At 48.9% G+C, this 19,341-nt stretch overlaps 1 protein-coding gene across 3 annotated transcripts in view; it reads right to left on the bottom strand.

The window, feature by feature from the left end:
- Positions 1 to 5,593, bottom strand: part of LOC100383943 (uncharacterized) — a 49,679-nt gene extending 44,086 nt beyond the window's left edge. For 2 of the 3 annotated variants that reach the window (XM_008649930.4, XM_035960151.1), the window contains exons 1-5: positions 5,319 to 5,593; positions 4,374 to 4,490; positions 4,226 to 4,287; positions 838 to 1,043; positions 56 to 769 (exon numbers count right to left, since the gene is read on the bottom strand). In XM_008649930.4, the coding sequence (XP_008648152.1) occupies positions 56 to 769; positions 838 to 1,043; positions 4,226 to 4,287; positions 4,374 to 4,478 (1,087 nt within the window). In that variant the 5' untranslated portion in view covers positions 4,479 to 4,490; positions 5,319 to 5,593. The remainder of the gene's footprint in view (positions 1 to 55; positions 770 to 837; positions 1,044 to 4,225; positions 4,288 to 4,373; positions 4,491 to 5,318) is intronic. The other variant, XM_008649932.4, reaches the window with a different exon arrangement.
- Positions 5,594 to 19,341: the final 13,748 nt, after the last annotated feature.

Below are 19,341 nucleotides of genomic sequence, written 5' to 3'. Positions count from 1 at the left end.
TAATTGCACTACTTTATCTCACCTTAGACTATTATATCTGTTTAAGTATAAGTACCTTCAACAGTAACTCCAGACCTCACTAAATTATGAATAGAACCTTGAGAATTCTTCAAGGTTTGAACTTGTGGATTTTGGTTCCAGCCAAAACCAGGATTAAATAAACTTGCTCCACCCTGTATACTTTTCTGCAACTCGATTGGAGCACCAGTAGAAGCCAGCCCTTCAGGAAAATTTGGAATTTGACCCATTGAGAATGGATTTGATGGTTTAGTCTTGTCCATTGTCCTCCCAGAAGGACCTTCTGAGCGAGTCCTGAGAAAAGGTGCACCACCATGTATAGGTGGTACCTGACCAGTACCACCTTGCAGTTTATGAGGTTGCTGCTCATGCTCAATTCCCATGGAAGGCTGACCTTGTCTACCAGCCTTACCAACCTGTTTCCCCTTCCTGGTATTCTGTCCAGTGGAGATAACATCTGACTTTGAGTTGTCTTCTGAACGCAAATCACCAGCTCCTTTTGAATCCATCCTTTTTCTCTTGGAAGAGGTTTTCTTACTTGTTTTCTCATCGGATTTCAAAGAATCATGTGAATTCATAGATCTGGTGTCCTCCATCTGCAGACTTGCAGGGCTTTCAATGCCAGAGGATCTACCGCTTTTTTGTGACATGGAGCCTTGATGAATATCAGCTGCTGAGAAATCTCCCCTATTTGGCCCTGTGGGTACCCTACCTGAAATAGATGCCCCATGTCTTATCATATCGGTTGAACCTGATGACATAAAAGAAGTGTCAGGAAGTAAAGTTAACTATTGAATATCTTTTTTCAAATCTGCTTACCTGATGGAAGCTGCCATAATCCAGCTTGTCCACTACTTTGGGAAGCATCACTTCCGACCATGGGAGACTGGTTACCAATGACCTCCTTGTCCTTTGACATGACACCACTAGAATCCCCTGCCTGAGGACCACCAGCAAATGGAATTCGTGATGATCGCAATGCATCCATATCAATTCCATGTTGGTTCACAACTGTCTCCATAGCCCTGCCAATTTTAGAGACAGTATGAAATATTTTTAATTGGGAGAAGGCAAAAGCAACAACCTACATTGTTACACCCCTATATAACCTGCTAAAGTATGTAGCATCCTTTCACTTGGCATTTAAAGCATTCATGTAAAAAGTGTAACCAAGATTATTTGTTTCTATAGTTTGCAGTTTCCCGGGGGAGGGGAGATGTCATGTGGGAATTGCAGTACTGCAGACGCCAGCATAACGCATGAGTTCAGGTTCCTGATGATTCTACTTCGGAATCAAGTTAGACTAGAGTTCAGATTAGAATTCATTGAATTGGAGAAAGAATCCTTACTAGAATTTGAGAAGTCTATCAAGATTACGTTAAGGTTGTAGATTCTTAATTTTGATCATGGATCCTTTTCTTTTTCTGTGTTTGAGGACTATATGTCCACTCATTGTCAACCAATTAATCAATCAAGAAGTTATAACCCAAACATTTACCCCCGAGCCTTGTCTTTTGGCACAACGTTGTCACTGTGCTGCCAACGTTCAAGTGCTCAGTTCTGCATCCATTTCCATAGCATCACTACTCCCTACACACTACACAGTTACCTACCGCTCTCCATGAGTGGCAAATCATCTGAACCCAATAAGATATTACGTCTAGATAGAGCACCTAATTCCAGTGGCACGAAGTATGAAGTTCCTCCAAACACAGGTCGCAACTTTTGGTACTAGGGCAGGGCAGACCTAGTGCCGAAAGCTCCCACATGAGTGAGGTCGGGGAAAGGGATAAACCGAGGCAAGCTTTCCCCCGCAAATGCAAAGAGGCTGCTTTGAACCAACGACCTGGTAACTCAGTGAGGCAGCTTCACCACTGCACAGGGCCTGCCATTTTTTCCCTTGGCTGTGGATGTGCGAGTGGGAAAGGCAATACTCATTGTGGTGGGATGAGGGAACCTCCAGTACTCTCTCCCTCTGCAAGCCATCAAATTCTGAGCCCCAAAAGGAGGAAACCCTAAAGAACCACTCCCTTTGCAAACAATCCATTTTCAAACCCCAAAAGAAGCAAGAAACAATAAGGACAACTGATTTCCCAAAACCCTCCCCAATATCCAAATTCAATCAGCATCTCACCCAGAATCTGCATAAGCCACAAGGATGAACCGTTTTTGCACTGTGGCAGCCTTTTCTTCTTCCCCCTTCTTACAATACCACAATACATCAAGTAGGAGCCATATACCGTATCGGATATGTAACCGATATGCCTTGGTGATGAATAAGGTCACAAGAAACATATAAGTCGATATCCCTTGGTGTATGCTTCTTGTGAACGATGTAGTGCTAATCGATGAAAGTCAGGCAAGAGTAAATAGAAAACTAGAGTTGTGGACTTGTGGTGGGAGACTCTAGAATCCAAAAGTTTTAGACTTAGGAGAACTAAAACATAATATATGTTCGTTTGGATGGTCAAGTAGTGCCTAGGAAGAACACCTTTAGGTATTTAGAATAAATGCTACAAAGAGACGGGGATATTGATGAAGATGTTAGACATAGAATCAAAGCAGGATGGATGAAGTGGCATCAAACATCTGGCGTCCTATATGACAAGACGGTACCACATAAGCTAAAAGACAAGTTTTATAGGATGGCGGTTAGACCCACTATGACGTATGGTGTAGAATGTTGGCCTACAAAAAAAAGACAACATGTTCAGCTGGTAAATGTTGCTAAAATGTGTATGTTGTGTTGGATTTGTGCACATACAAGAAGGGATCGAGTCCAGAATGATGATATATGTGATAGGCTAGGCGTAACACCAACCACTGTTTTCAAGTCGTCCAATTAAAAAAAGGGGCGTACCCAGTGTCGTAGGCTTCCCGCACTGTGCGGGGTCTGGGGAAGGGCTTTAAGCGCCAAGCCTTACCCGCATAATATGCAGAGGCTGGGGCTCGAACCCGGGACCTTCCGGTTACAGACGGTAGGCTCTACCGCTGCACCAGGCCCGCCCTTCTTTTCAAGTCGTCCAATTAATCGTGATTAATCGCGATTAATTGTCCAAGTCGGTTTGGACCAATCACGATTAATCGCCCAGGTCGATCAGCCAGAACGACCAGCAAATCGTCCGACTTGAAAACAATGACACCAATTGGAGAAAAGTTTGTCAAACATAGGTTGGGTGGTTTGAACATGTCCAACGAAGACCTCCAGAGGCGCTAGTACATAGTGGAATCCTAAAGCACGATAGCAATGAGAAGACAGAAAGAGGAAGACCGAAGTTGACATGGGATGGAACAGTTAAAGGAGACTTGAAAGGATGGAATATATCTAAAGATTTACTCCCTCCGTCCCAGTATATAAGGCGTAACCACCTCAGGTTCAAAACCAAGAAATGAATTTAATTCTCTCTATAAACACTAGTACTACTACTACATCGATGTACGTGTGTCTAGAGAGAGCATGCCTTATATTATGGGACGGGAACAAAAAAGTTGTTACGTCTTATATTATGGGATGGAGGGAGTAACCTTGAATAGGAGTGCATGAAAAACAGTTATCCATATGCCCAAACCTTGACTTGTGGATTCTATTGGGCTTTCTTGTTAATTTGCTGCTGTAACTTAGATTTTTTATATGCACTATTGTTAATTTAACTTTAAATATAAAACGTATCCAAGTATTAGGTTTTTTCGAAAAATGATGTATCTGTGTATCTGTATCCATGCTGCATAGCCCCCTTCCCAGCAGGTTAAGGTGGCTATGTTTTTTTAATAAAAAAAGCAGATTTGTTATGTTATAGGACCCATGTTTCCGGCGTCCCTTATGTTTGCTCCAACTTTGAACTCCCAAATTGACTGGTTAGTCAGTCCTATAGCACCAGAAAAAAACTTGTTTCAGTAAAATATGATAAATGGTTCCTCAGTTAAGTTATGTACCATTCTGCCTGTGTCTGATTATTCGTAGTTTTAGCAATTAACAGATTTTACTTTATTTTGTATTTCTTTTCTCCTTTATTAGGGCACATCCACCACCTCATTCATTTTTTTTTGCAACTCCAAGGTAAGAACAGTATGGCTATTAAATCAAAGAAACCAAAAAGAATAAGTCAAGTTCCAGGCCATTTAGAGACTCCGTAAGAAGAAACTGAAGAACACTAAGAAATTTTTTAGTCATTTTCTCATTTCTAAAAGTAGCAAAGTAAATATCCACCTTGATATGACTTGATATGGCAGTGATTGCTCCTTTCCACTTAGTTTCATATGCTGACATATCTGGAACATCGAACATTAAATAAGAAGCAAGTTGGTAGAGATTTTTACTTTCCACGCCCTTTTGTATTATCGGTTGAGCTGCATACCACGTAAAGTTTTGTTGCTAGTTTAGCAGGCTCATCCTTCGACTCCTGGATAAGTTTATGTAGAAGTTTCGCAGCCTCCATCTCAACATGCTGAGATGAAGCCATTTGTGAACCAGCCTGTCATCATAGCAGGTCATTAAAAAATGCAACAAAAATAAGTATTCAGTGCAGACTGTGGTTCATGTTGAACTAACAAATGTGGTAGACTTTAAGAAATATAAAATGGTGTAGAGGTGCAGAGACAATGGCATGATGTTTCAGGACTACTTTAGTGTATGCAATCTATGCCTGAACCAGTAGCAGGTTTACTAAGCAAAAACAGAGACCTAGGTTTTGCACATTCCTCACGCAGCACATGGTCCACTTTAGTTATGGGTTTTTGTGGATAAAACAGCATACATACTGCAATACCGCCAAACAAAGTTTGGATTGACCTCCACTGATTAAAAATACAATCAACTTCGCTTAGGAAAGCATTCAGCTAACTGTTGTTTAGATAAAACTGATCATATGTAAAATATGTATAAGTAGGTAGCATTTACATAAACCTATTCTCTGGGTTTCAGAGCTGGTTTTCGTATCCAAGCCCTATCCTAACCTAAGCAATCATTGTCATAGGTGGTCAGTCTTACTTAAAAATATCTTTCTTTGCATCATTTCAAGATCCAAACAACCCCTAAACGTCGATATGCTCGACCAACTCGCACACGTTGTGTTCAAAGCCACTAAGAAGCTGGACGTAGCAACGAGGCCTCAAAAAAATATCCCTGTATATTTCACGCCCTAAAATTAGCCTACCGAGGTAGTAACCCTATCTCTATCTGGAAAACAGAACCACACTGATTGTGACAACAATTCCCAAATCTTGGTACAAGGAGACCAAACCTACAACTTAGACTAGCACCACATAAGAGAGGAACACCCAGGGAAGCCGCGGCGACTTACAGTGATTGGGGATCGGAGAAAACCCTAGCGGGAAGAAGGTAAGGGAGAGGGCGGGAGCCGCGGAGCCGCCGCGCAGGAGAACTAATGGTCTCCGGCGGCGGCGGCGGCGGCGTGAGAGTCCAGTGACCGCTGCGGCGATGGCAGGAGCGACGCCTACGTGCCCAAGCTCGAATTCGTCGCCTCCGCCATTTCCCCACTTGGAGTGCCTCAGTAGACCCCTGCAGTGCTGATGCACTCTCTCCCGGTTCCGTGTGGTATTCGGCTTGTGTATGGGCTTAAAACTGATACCGGGGCGTTGCGAAAAAAACTGTTATTGGGCCGGTTTTAGGCACTATTTTGTGCTCCCTCGGTTTTTTTAATTGACGTTCTCTAGTTCAAAATATACTATCAACCCTCAAATATTTATGAATAGAGGTAGTATTATATATAGTATTATTTAAAGTTTAAAATAGAAGATAAAATATGGAATAAGATGAAAGAGTTACCGAATTGAGGAAAATAAAGAAATTTAAAAAATAAGACATGTTTGGTTTGTTGTCTCACTTGTCACAGTTTGTCACGCCTAAGGTTAGACAGGTTTGATCGAGTTATGCGTGTGTTTGATTTGTACTCACAGTTATGGCATGATTTTTTCTCATATTGCATAGGTCTCACTTATCAATGACTGATAAAAGTGTTGCAAGCTTCCCTTAAACATGACATAATGTGGCGCAGAATTTAAGTGTCTAACCTTAAGCAAGTGTGGCAAAAAAATGTGTGCCAATTTATGGCACCTTAGGCATGCAATTAAACATACCCTTAATTCCTATGGAAAGTTTTTCTATAAGGACCTTTGAAACAAAAGATTGAATCATATCAACTTTTTAAAATTTCCTGTGAATGGCATTCGCTATAATAATTTTGGAGGAAAAAATATAAGGTCCAACCTCATGATTTCTTTCCTTTGTATCCTGCATTCCTATATTTTTTGCATTCCTATATTTTTACTGCATGATCTAAATACATGTTTTGTGGCTTTCATATGTTAAAAATTCATGTGGGATTCCAGTAGCATGGGTATTCTAATAATATGTTTTTTCATATTGCTGTGTTTTGATAATCATGTGTTCAAATAAGCCATTAAAATAAAGAGTAGGTCTCGTATCCTCTAAAAGTGCTTTCTATCTTATTGTCAGGGACCATAATTAGGGGTACCCTCAAGACGCCTAATTCTCAGCTGGTAACCCCCATCAGCATAAAGCTGCAGAGGCCTGATGGGTGCGATTAAGTCAGGGATCGGTCCATACGAGCGACTCGATCACGCCTCGCCCGAGCCTAGCCTCGGGCAAGGGCAGCCGACCCCGAGAGGTTTCCGTCTCGCCCGAGGCCCCCCTTTTTAACGGCGGACACATCTCCGGCTCGCCCGAGGTCTTGCCTTCGCTAAGAAGCAACCCTGACTAAATCGCCGCACCGACCGACCAAATCGCAGGAGCATTTAACGCAAAGGTGGCCTGACACCTTTATCCTGACACGCGCCCTCCGGCAGAGCCGAAGTGACCGCCGTCACTTCGCCGCTCCACTGACTGGTCTGACAGAAGGACAGCGCCGCCTGCGCCACTCCGACTGCAGCGCCACTTGACAGAGTGATGCTGACAAGAAGCCAGGCCTTGCCAAAGGCGCCATAGGAAGCTCCGCCCGACTCAGGGCTCGGACTCGGGCTAAGCCCCGGAAGACGGCGAACTCCGCTCCGCCCGACCCAGGGCTCGGACACGGGCTAAGGCCCCGGAAAACGGCGAACTCCGCTCCGCCCGACCCAGGGCTCGGACTCAGGCTAAGGCCTCGGAAGACGGCGAACTCCGCTCCGCCCGACCCAGGGCTCGGACTCGGGCTCAGCCCCAGAAGACGACGAACTCCGCTTCGCCCGACCCCAGGGCTCGGACTCCGCCCTGGCCTCTGCCGAACGACCTCCGCCTCGCCCGACCTAGGAGCTCGGGCTCGGCCTCGGCCATGGAAGACAGATTCGACCCCGGCTTCAGAGGAGCCTCCACGTCGCTCGACCTAGGGCACAGGCCCGCCACGTCAACAGGAAGCGCCATCATCACCCTACCCCGAGCCGACTCGGGCCGCAGAGAACAAGACCGGAGTCCCATCTGGCTGTCTCCACCAGATAGGCAATGATGGCGCCCCGCTAGCCCTGTGACGACGACGGCTCTCAGCTCCCTTACGGAAGCAGGGGGACGTCAGCAAGGACTCAACCGCTCCGACAGCTGTCCCTCCGCCAGGCTCCGTCGCTCCTCCGACAACCACGACATCACACCAGCAGGGTGCCAAGATCTCTCCGGCTGCCACATTGGCATGTACTTAGGGCGCTAGCTCTCCCCCGCTAGACACGTAGCACTCTGCTACACCCCCATTGTACACCTGGATCCTCTCCTTACGCCTATAAAAGGAAGGACCAGGGCCTTCTTAGAGAAGGTTGGCCGCGCGGGGACGAGGACGGGGCAGGCGCTCTCTTGGGGCCGCTCGCTTCCCTCACCCGCGTGGACGCTTGTAACCCCCTACTGCAAGCGCACCCGACCTGGGCGCGGGACGAACATGAAGGCCGCGGGATTTCCACCTCTCTCACGCCCGTCTCCGGCCACCTCGCTTCCCCCCTTCGCGCTCGCCCACGCGCTCGACCCATCTGGGCTAGGGCACGCGGCACACTCACTCGTCGGCCTGAGGGACCCCCCGGTCTCGAGACGCCGACAGTTGGCGCGCCAGGTAGGGGCCTGCTGCGTGTTGACGAGCAGTTTCCCGTCAAGCTCCAGATGGGCAGTCTCCAACAACCTCTCCAACCCGGGACGGTGCTCCGTTTCGGGAGTCTTGAGTTCATCTCCCTCGACGGCAGCTACGACATGATACTCCTTCCACCGCCGCGCGACGACGACAATGGCGGCCGACAACCCGCCCGCCGGCGACGGAATCGACGACATCTTCCCCGCATGGTGGAAGAACGACATTCGAGCTCGCCCCGTCCTCTCCCCCGCCAACGGAGGAGGAGGCGGGGCAACCAAGGCCAAGCGGGAGGCCGCACTTCGTTGGCTGTCGAGCGAATCGACGTCCCCAGCGCCCCAACGGGGGGCGCGTCGGGCGTCGACTTCGTGTCTGAGACGAAGGCGAGAGCCGTCCCCCCGCGACACGCCAATCCCGAGCAAGTGGACGACGCCAGCGCGCTCGCGGAGGGCCTGCAGGACGTCGCTCTCGTACCTAAGACGACGGCGCAATCAGTCCCCGACGTGACTATGTCGCTCCTCGTCGACCAAAAGGTACTGACTGATTCCCATCCTACGTCATTTTGACTCGGCCTCAACCCGCCTAGCGACCTCGCTTTGGCGGGCGCTCTCGTTGAGGCGAGTGCAACCCCTCTGGGGTTTCGTATGTGGTCGCCTTGGGACCGATTGACGGACGTCTCGACCTACAGACCCTCTGGGTCCGAGGAAGATGATGATCCCAGCTTGTGTCGGGATTTCTCTGGATTTGGCAACCCCAGTGCCATGCGGGACTTTATGACCGCATGTGACTACTGCCTCTCCGACTGTTCCGACGGTAGCCGCAGCCTTGACGACGAGGACTGCGGCCCGAGCCGCGAATGTTTCCACGTCGAGCTAGGGGATCCCTCCAAAGGCAACCACCTCGGCATGCCGGAGGACGGTGATCTCCCTAGGCCGGTGCCTCGCGCCGACATCCCGCGGGAGCTAGCTGTGGTCCCCGTCCCGGCGGGGGGTCACGACCCACAGCTCGAGCAAGTCCGCGGGGCGCAGGCCAGGCTCGACGAGGGAGCAGGAGCGCTCGAGTCGATCCGCCGGGACGTCGGGCAGGTATGGGCGGGCCAGCCCCCGGCCGGAGAAATACATCACCTGCCCCAGGGTTTCCAGCACCGCGTCGCCAACGACGTCAGGGTCAGGCCGCCACCCGCATCCAGCGAGGTCGGTCAGAACCTGGCAGCCGCGGCGATGCTCCTCCGCGCGATGCCGGAGCCATCAACCACCGAGGGTCGGCGAATCTAGGGAGAGCTCAAGAATCTTCTGGAAGGCGCTGCGGCCCGACGGGCCGAGAGCTCTGCCTCCCGAAGGCAGGGATACCCCTCAAAACCTCATGCCGCGACTTCCTGATTCATGCGGGAAGCCTCGGTCTACACCGGGCGCACGCGCAACACCGCGCCTGCGGCCCCGGGCCACCTCGGCAACGAGCACCATCGTCGCGACCGTCGGGCTCACCTCGACGAAAGGGTGCGCCGAGGCTACCACCCCAGGCGTGGGGGACGCTACAACAGCGGGGAGGATCGGAGTCCCTCGCCCGAACCACCCGGTCCGCAGGCCTTCAGTCGGGCCATCCGATGGGCGCCGTTCCCGGCCCGGTTCCGACCCCCGACTACTATCACAAAGTACTCGGGGGAAACGAGACCGGAACTGTGGCTCGCAGACTACCGCCTGGCCTGCCAACTAGGTGGAACGGACGACGACAACCTCATCATCCGCAACCTCCCCCTGTTCCTCTCCGACACTGCTCGCGCCTGGTTGGAGCACCTGCCTCCGGGGCAGATCTCCAACTGGGATGATTTGGTCCAAGCCTTCGCCGGCAATTTCCAGGGCACGTACGTGCGCCCCGGGAATTCCTGGGACCTTCGAAGCTGCCGACAACAGCCGGGAGAGTCTCTTCGGGACTACATCCGGCGATTCTCGAAGCAGCGCACCGAGCTGCCCAACATCACCGACTCAGATGTCATCGGCGCGTTCCTTGCCGGCACCACCTGCCGCGACCTGGTGAGCAAGTTGGGTCGCAAGACCCCCACCAGGGCGAGCGAGCTGATGGACATCGCCACCAAGTTCGCCTCTGGCCAGGAGGCGGTCGAGGCCATCTTCCGAAAGGACAAGCAGCCCCAGGGCCGCCCGTCGGAAGAGGCCCCCGAGGCGTCTACTCCGCGCGGCGCCAAGAAGAAAGGCAAGAAGAAGTCGCAAGCGAAACGCGACGCCGCCGACGCGGACCTTGTCACCGCCGCCGAGTCAAGAACCCTCGGAAGCCCCCCGGAGGTGCTAACCTCTTCGACAAGATGCTCAAGGAGCCGTGCCCCTACCATCAGGGGCCCGTCAAGCACACCCTCGAGGAGTGCGTCATGCTTCGGCGCCACTTCCACAAGGTCGGGCCACCTGCAGAGGGTGGCAGGGCCTGCGACGACGACAAAAAGGAAGATCACCAAGCAGGAGAGTTCCCCGAGGTCCGCGAGTGCTTCATGATCTACGGAGGGCATGCGGCGAATGCCTCGGCTCGGCATCGCAAGCAAGAGCGCCGGGAGGTCTGCTCGGTGAAGGTGGCGGCGCCAGTCTACCTGGACTGGTCCGACAAGCCCATCACCTTCGACCAAGCTGACCACCCCGACCACGTGCCGAGCCCGGGGAAATATCCGCTCGTCGTCGACCCCGTCGTCGGCGACGTCAGACTCACCAAGGTCCTGATGGATGGGGGCAGCTGCCTCAACATTATCTACGCCGAGACCCTCAGGCTCCTGCGCGTCGATCTGTCCTCCGTCCGAGCAGGCGCTGCGCCCTTCCACGGGATCATTCCTGGGAAGCGCGTCCAGCCCCTCGGACGGCTCGACCTTCCCGTCTGCTTCGGAACGCCCTCCAACTTCCGAAGGGAGATTTTGACGTTCGAGGTGGTCGGGTTCCGAGGAACCTACCACGCGGTGCTGGGGAGGCCATGCTACGCGAAGTTCATGGCCGTCCCCAACTACACCTACCTGAAGCTCAAGATGCCGGGCCCCAACAGGGTCATCACCGTCGGCCCCACGTACAAACACGCGTTCGAATGCGACGTGGAGTGCGTGGAGTACGCCGAGGCCCTCGCCGAGTCCGAGGCCCTCATCGCCGACCTGGAGAACCTCTCCAAAGAGGTGCCGGACGTGAAGCGACATGCCGGCAACTTCGAGCCAGTGGAGACGGCTAAGACCGTCCCCCTCGACCCCAGTGGCGACACCTCCAAGCAGATCCGGATCGGTTCCGGGCTCGACCCCAAATAGGAAGCAGTGCTCGTCGACTTTATCCGCGCAAACGCCGACGTCTTTGCGTGGAGTCCCTCGGACATGCCCGGCATACCGAGGGATGTCGCCGAGCATGAAAGGGAAATGTGCCCTTGGGCCATTTCTAAGTATTTTGGTGATTGAGTGTCAACACAAGTGTTTAAATGTGAATCAACGCCCATGGATGAACAAAGTGCAAATCTAGAGCAAAGGTATGATTCTAAGTCTTAGTACATTGGTTTTGAGTACTAATATATTTGTCTAAGTGTTAGAAACAGATAGAAGAAGAAAAGGAGAATGTTAACTGTGTACAGCCAACAGGCTGTTTCGGTCTGGGGCACCGGACTGTCCGGTGGTGCACCGGACAGTGTCCGGTGCGCCAGGCTGCCTCGACCTGAAGACCCCGCTCTCGGGAATTTGCTGACGGCGTACGGCTAAAATTCACCGGACTGTCCGGTGTGCACCGGACTGTCCGGTGAGCCAACGGTCGGCCAGGGCCAACGGTCGGCCGCGCGATCAGCGCAGGACACGTGGCCGAGCCAACGGTCGGAAGGGGGCACCGGACTGTCCGGTGTGCACCGGACATGTCCGGTGCGCCAACGGCTCCCGCATCTGCAACGGTCGGCTTCGCCATTTAAGGAAAGGAATCGGGCACCGGACACTGTCCGGTGTGCACCGGACTGTCCGGTGCGCCCAACGACAGAAGGCAAGGATAGCCTTCCAGATGTGTTCTCAACGGCTCCTAGCTGCCTTGGGGCTATAAAAGGGACCCCTAGGCGCATGGAGAAGAACACCAAGCATTCCTTGAGCACTCTTGATCACTCACACATCAATCTCGCGCACTTGTTCGACATTCTAGTGATTTGAGCTCCGTTCTAGTGTGCTAGTCTTTTGAGCTCAAGTCTGGGTCTTGTGTGTGCGTATTCGCTGTGATCTTTGTGTCGTGTGTGAGTTGCTAATCCCTCCCTTGCTCTGTGATTCTCTGTGAACATCTTTTGTAAGGGCGAGAGGCTCCAAGTTGTGGAGATTCCTCGCAAACGGGATTGAGAAAAGAAAAGCAAGAACACCGTGGTATTCAAGTTGATCATTGGATCACTTGAGAGGAGTTGAGTGCAACTCTCGTCCGTTGGGACGCCACAACGTGGGGTAGGCAAGTTTTGTACTTGGCCGAACCACGGGATAACCACTGTGTCATCTCTGTGATTGGATTCTTGTGGTTATTGTGTTTTGACTCCTCTCTAGCCACTTGGCATAAACTGTGCTAACGCCTAATCAAGTTTTGTGGCTATAAGTTTAAGTTTTTACAGGATCACCTATTCACCCCCCCCCCCTCTAGGTGCTCTCAATTGGTATTAGAGCCATTCTCTTCAAGAAAAGGACTAACCGCCCGAAGAGATGGATCCTAAGGGGAAAGGAATCGTGATCAACGATAAGGAGAAGGAGTCCTTCGTCAATGAGCCCAAAGATGACAAGCCTACCGACTCCGGCTCGGGTCATAGACGAAAGGAAGGGAAGAAGAAGAAGACGAGGCGCATCAAGGAGATCGTCTACTACGACGACAGTGATGAGTCTACATCTTCCCAAAAGGACAACGACCACAACGACTACGAGCAAAGGAAACCGGTTAATTCTAACTTTTCTTTTGACTACTCTCGTATTCCGCAAAGTTCAAATTCACATTTGCTTTCCATTCCACTCGGCAAGCCCCCACACTTTGATGGAGAGGACTACGGATTTTGGAGCCACAAAATGCGTAGTCACCTATTCTCTCTCCATCCTAGCATATGGGAGATTGTAGATAGTGGAATGCACTTTAATAGTTCGGATAGTCCTATATTCATTAATGAGCAAATCCATAAGAATGCACAAGCTACTACTGTTCTTCTAGCCTCATTGTGCAGGGATGAATATAATAAAGTGAGTGGCTTGGATAACGCCAAGCAAATCTGGGATACCCTCAAGATCTCTCATGAGGGAAATGACGCTACCTTGCTCACCAAAATGGAGTTGGTGGAGGGCGAGCTTGGACGGTTCGCGATGATAAGGGGCGAGGAGCCAACTCAAACATACAACAGGCTCAAGACCCTTATCAACAAAATAAGGAGCTACGGAAGCACACGATGGACGGACCACGACGTCGTCCGACTAATGCTAAGGTCCTTTACCGTTCTTGATCCTCATTTGGTGAATAATATTCGTGAGAATCCTAGGTACACCAAAATGTCGCCCGAAGAAGTCTTAGGAAAATTCGTCAGCGGGCGAATGATGATCAAGGAGGCAAGGTACGTGGACGACGCCTTGAATGGACCGATCAACGAACCACAACCTTTTGCTCTCAAAGCTACAAGAAGCAAGGAGGCGCTACCTAGCAAGGTGGCACAAATTGAGGCGGTCGGACTTAATGATGAGGAGATGGCTCTCATCATCAAACACTTCAAGACGGTGCTAAAGGGTCACAAGGGGCAGCCAAGCAAGACCAAGACGAAGGGGAAGCGCTCATGCTTCAAGTGCGGTAAGATTGGTCATTTTATCGCTAACTGCCCCGATAATGATAGTGACCAGGAAAAGGGAAACAAGAGGGAAAAGAAGAAGCATTACAAGAAGGCAAAGGGCGAGGCGCATCTAGGCAAGGAGTGGGACTCGGATTGCTCCTCTTCCGATTCCGACAATGAAGGACTTGCCGCCACCGCCTTCAACAAATCAACCCTCTTCCCCAACGAGCGTCACACATGCCTTATGGCAAGAGAGAAGAAGGTATGTACTCGCAACTCTACCTATGCTTCTTCAAGTGAGAACGAATCTAGTGATGAGGATGAAGTAGATTATTCATGTTTGTTCAAGGGCTTAGATAGATCTAAGATAGACAAAATTAATGAATTAATTGATGCCTTGAATGAAAAGAATATACTTTTAGAAAAGCAAGAGGATTTGTTGTATGAAGAACATGATAAGTTTGTAGAGGCTCAAAAATCCCTTGCATTAGAAATTAAGAGGAATGAAATGCTTGCTTGTGAAGTGTCAACATGCCATGATTCAATTTCTAAATTAAAGAGCATTAATGATGACTTAAATGCTAAACTAGTAGAAGCACATAAATCCAACTCTTGTGTTGAACATGTTGAAATTTGCACTAGGTGTAAGGATGTTGATATTAATGCTTGTAGTGAACACTTAGTTTCCATTTCAAAATTGAATGATGAATTAGCTAGTCTTAATGCCCAACTTAAGACTAGCAAAAGTGATTTTGAGAAACTAAAATTTGCTAGGGATGCCTACACGGTTGGTAGACACCCCTCAATTAAGGATGGGCTTGGCTTCAAGAGGGAAGCCAAGAACTTAAAAAGCCATAAGGCTCCCATCTCTGCCAAGGAGAAAGGGAAGGCCCCTATGGCAAGTAGCACTAAAAGGAATCATGCTTTTATATATCATGATAGGAGACAAACTAGAAATGCTTATAGGAGTTATAATGCATATGATGATTTTAACTCTCATGCCATGTTTGCTTCTAGTTCTTCCTTTATGCATGATGGAAATGTGTCTAGGAGAAATGCTCTTCATCATGTGCCTAGGAAGAATATTATTCATGCTCCTAGGAAAGTAGTGAATGAACCTTCTACAATTTATTGTGCTTTAAATGCTTCCTTTGCTATTTGTAGAAAGGATAGGAAAATAGTTGCCAGGAAGTTAGGGGCAAAATGCAAGGGAGACAAAACTTGCATTTGGGTCCCTAAAGATATTTGTGCTAACCTTGTAGGACCCAACATGAGTTGGGTACCTAAAACCCAAGCCTAAATTTGCCTTGCAGGTTTATGCATCCGGGGGTTCAAGCTGGATTATCGACAGCGGATGCACAAACCATATGACGGGGGAGAAGAAGATGTTCACCTCCTACGTCAAAAATAAGGATTCCCAAGATTCAATTGTATTCGGTGATGGGAATCAAGGCAAGGTAAAAGGGTTAGGTAAAATTGCAATTTCTAATGAGCACTCTATCTCTAATGTGTTTTTAGTAGAGTCTCTTGGTTATAATTTGCTATCTGTTAGTCAATTATGCAACATGGGATATAACTGTCTATTTACAAATGTAGATGTGTCTGTCTTTAGAAGAAGTGATGGTTCACTAGCTTTTAAGGGTGCATTAGACGGCAAACTTTATTTAGTTGATTTTGCAAAAGAAGAGGCCGGTCTAGATGCATGCTTAATAGCTAAGACTAGGATGGGCTGGCTGTGGCATCGTCGCTTAGCACATGTGGGGATGAAGAACCTTCACAAGCTTCTAAAGGGAGAACATGTGATAGGTTTGACTAACGTGCAATTCGAAAAGGATAGACCTTGTGCAGCTTGTCAAGCAGGTAAACAAGTGGGAGGAGCGCATCACAGCAAGAATGTGATGACCACTTCAAGACCTCTGGAGCTGTTGCATATGGACCTCTTCGGACCCGTCGCCTATCTGAGCATAGGAGGGAGTAAGTATGGTCTAGTTATTGTAGATGATTTTTCCCGCTTCACTTGGGTGTTCTTTTTGCAGGATAAGTCTGAAACCCAAGGGACCCTCAAGCGCTTTCTCAGGAGAGCTCAAAATGAGTTTGAGCTCAAGGTGAAGAAGATAAGGAGCGACAACGGGTCCGAATTCAAGAACCTTCAAGTGGAGGAGTTCCTTGAAGAGGAAGGGATCAAGCACGAGTTCTCCGCTCCCTACACACCACAGCAAAATGGTGTGGTAGAGAGGAAGAACAGGACGCTCATCGACATGGCGAGGACGATGCTAGGAGAGTTCAAGACCCCCGAGTGCTTTTGGACGGAAGCCATTAACACTGCTTGCCACGCCATCAACAGGGTCTACCTTCATCGCCTCCTCAAGAAGACGTCGTATGAGCTACTAACCGGTAACAAACCCAATGTATCGTACTTTCGTGTATTTGGGAGTAAATGCTACATTCTAGTGAAGAAGGGTAGAAATTCTAAGTTTGCTCCCAAAGCTGTAGAAGGGTTTTTGTTAGGTTATGACTCAAATACAAAGGCGTATAGAGTCTTCAACAAATCATCGGGTTTGGTTGAAGTCTCTAGCGACGTTGTATTTGATGAGACTAATGGCTCTCCAAGAGAGCAAGTTGTTGATTGTGGTGATGCAGATGAAGAAGACGTTCCAACGGCCGCCATACGCACCATGGCGATTGGAGAAGTGCGGCCACAGGAACAAGATGAGCAAGATCAACCCTCTTCCTCAATTATGGTGCATCCCCCGACTCAAGACAATGAACAGGTTCATCAAAAGGAGGCGTGTGATCAAGGGGGAGCACAAGATGATCACGTGATGGAGGAAGAAGCGCAACCGGCACCTCCAACCCAAGTTCGAGCGACGATCCAAAGGGATCATCCCGTCGACCAAATTCTGGGTGACATTAGCAAGGGAGTAACTACTCGGTCTCGATTAGTTAATTTTTGTGAACATTACTCTTTTGTCTCTTCTATTGAGCCTTTCAGGGTAGAAGAGGCCTTGCTAGATCCGGACTGGGTGTTGGCCATGCAAGAGGAGCTAAACAACTTCAAGCGCAATGAAGTTTGGACACTGGTGCCTCGTCCGAAGCAAAATGTTGTGGGAACCAAGTGGGTGTTCCGCAACAAACAGGACGAGCACGGGGTGGTGACGAGGAACAAGGCTCGACTTGTGGCAAAAGGTTATGCCCAAGTCGCAGGTTTGGACTTTGAGGAGACTTTTGCTCCTGTGGCTAGGCTAGAGTCCATTCGTATTTTGCTAGCATATGCCGCTCACCATTCTTTCAGGTTGTACCAAATGGATGTGAAGAGCGCTTTCCTCAATGGGCCAATCAAGGAGGAGGTGTACGTAGAGCAACCCCCTGGCTTTGAGGATGAACGGTACCCCGACCATGTGTGTAAGCTCTCTAAGGCGCTCTATGGACTTAAGCAAGCCCCAAGAGCATGGTATGAATGCCTTAGAGATTTCTTAATTGTTAATGCTTTCAAGGTTGGGAAAGCCGATCCAACTCTTTTTACAAAGACATGTGATGGTGATTTGTTTGTGTGCCAAATTTATGTCGACGACATAATATTTGGTTCAACTAACCAAAAGTCTTGTGAAGAGTTTAGCAGGGTGATGACGCAGAAATTCGAGATGTCGATGATGGGCGAGTTGAACTACTTCCTTGGGTTCCAAGTGAAGCAACTCAAGGACGGCACCTTCATCTCCCAAACGAAGTACACGCAAGATCTACTAAAGCGGTTTGGGATGAAGGACGCCAAGCCCGCAAAGACGCCGATGGGAACCGACGGACACACCGACCTCAACAAAGGAGGTAAGTCCGTTGATCAAAAAGCATACCGGTCAATGATAGGTTCTTTGCTTTATTTATGTGCTAGTAGACCGGACATTATGCTTAGCGTATGCATGTGTGCTAGATTTCAATCCGATCCTAAGGAGTGTCACTTAGTGGCGGTGAAGCGAATTCTTAGATATTTGGTTGCTACGCCTTGCTTCGGGCTCTGGTATCCAAAGGGGTCTACCTTTGACTTAGTTGGATACTCAGATTCCGACTATGCTGGATGTAAGGTCGATAGGAAGAGCACATCGGGGACATGCCAATTCTTAGGAAGGTCCCTGGTGTCATGGAACTCTAAGAAACAAACCTCCGTTGCCCTATCCACCGCTGAGGCCGAGTATGTTGCCGCAGGACAGTGTTGCGCGCAACTACTTTGGATGAGGCAAACCCTCAGGTACTTTGGCTACAATCTGAGCAAAGTCCCACTCCTGTGTGATAATGAGAGTGCTATCCGCATGACGGAAAATCCTGTTGAACACAGCCGCACAAAGCACATAGACATCCGGCATCACTTTTTGAGAGACCACCAGCAAAAGGGAGATATCGAAGTGTTTCATGTTAGCACCGAGAACCAGCTAGCCGATATCTTTACCAAGCCTCTAGATGAGAAGACCTTTTGCAGGCTGCGTAGTGAGCTAAATGTCTTAGATTCACGGAACTTGGATTGAATTGTAGCATACATGTGTTTATGCCCTTGATCATGTTCATTCTGCATTTCGTTGCTTATTATGGTGCTCAAGTTGTACAAACACTCCCTGGACCTCACAAGTCCGTTGCAAAGTAATGCACATGTTTAGGGGGAGATGTGTTACAACTTGACCCTTTGAGACTAACCATGTGCTTGAGTTTGGTAATTTAGTCTCGAAGGAGGATTGAAAGGGAAAAGGTGGACTTGGACCATGAAAGACTTCCACTGCACTCCGATGAGAGGGTAACTAATTCCAAGTTCATCTCATGAAATCTTATTGCCATTTGCTCTTAATTGAAGACTTTGGTGAGGCAATGGGGTTAATAGGCCAAGATTGATCCCGTTTTGGTGCTTCATGCCAAAGGGGGAGAAAATAAAGGCCAAAGTGATAAATGGATCAGCTACCACTTGAGAGATTTTGAAAATAGTAGAATAGAGTTTTTGTTTTGTCAAAAGCTTTTATTGTCTCTTATTGTCTCTATTGCCAAAAGTTGGCTCCTTGTGGGGAGAAGTGTTGATTATGGGAAATAGGGGGAGTTTTTGAACTCTTTGATCAATCTCTTTTGGAATGACTCTCTTTATGCCTCAACATGTGTGTTTGACATAGAAATAGAGATTTGAGTTTGATTTGCAAAAACAAACCAAGTGGTGGCAAAGAATGATCCATATATGCCAAAATTGATCAAAACCAATTTGAGTTTTTATTTGAAGTGATTTTGCACTTGTTCTAGTTGCTTTATGTTGTGTTGGCATAAATCACCAAAAAGGGGGAGATTGAAAGGGAAATGTGCCCTTGGGCCATTTCTAAGTATTTTGGTGATTGAGTGTCAACACAAGTGTTTAAATGTGAATCAACGCCCATGGATGAACAAAGTGCAAATCTAGAGCAAAGGTATGATTCTAAGTCTTAGTACATTGGTTTTGAGTACTAATATATTTGTCTAAGTGTTAGAAACAGAT

Source organism: Zea mays, chromosome 6 (genome assembly GCF_902167145.1).
Source record: "Zea mays cultivar B73 chromosome 6, Zm-B73-REFERENCE-NAM-5.0, whole genome shotgun sequence".
Lineage (NCBI taxonomy): Eukaryota > Viridiplantae > Streptophyta > Magnoliopsida > Poales > Poaceae > Zea > Zea mays.
Note: the sequence above shows the minus strand (reverse complement) of the source record. Positions and strands in the feature narration are given on the sequence as shown.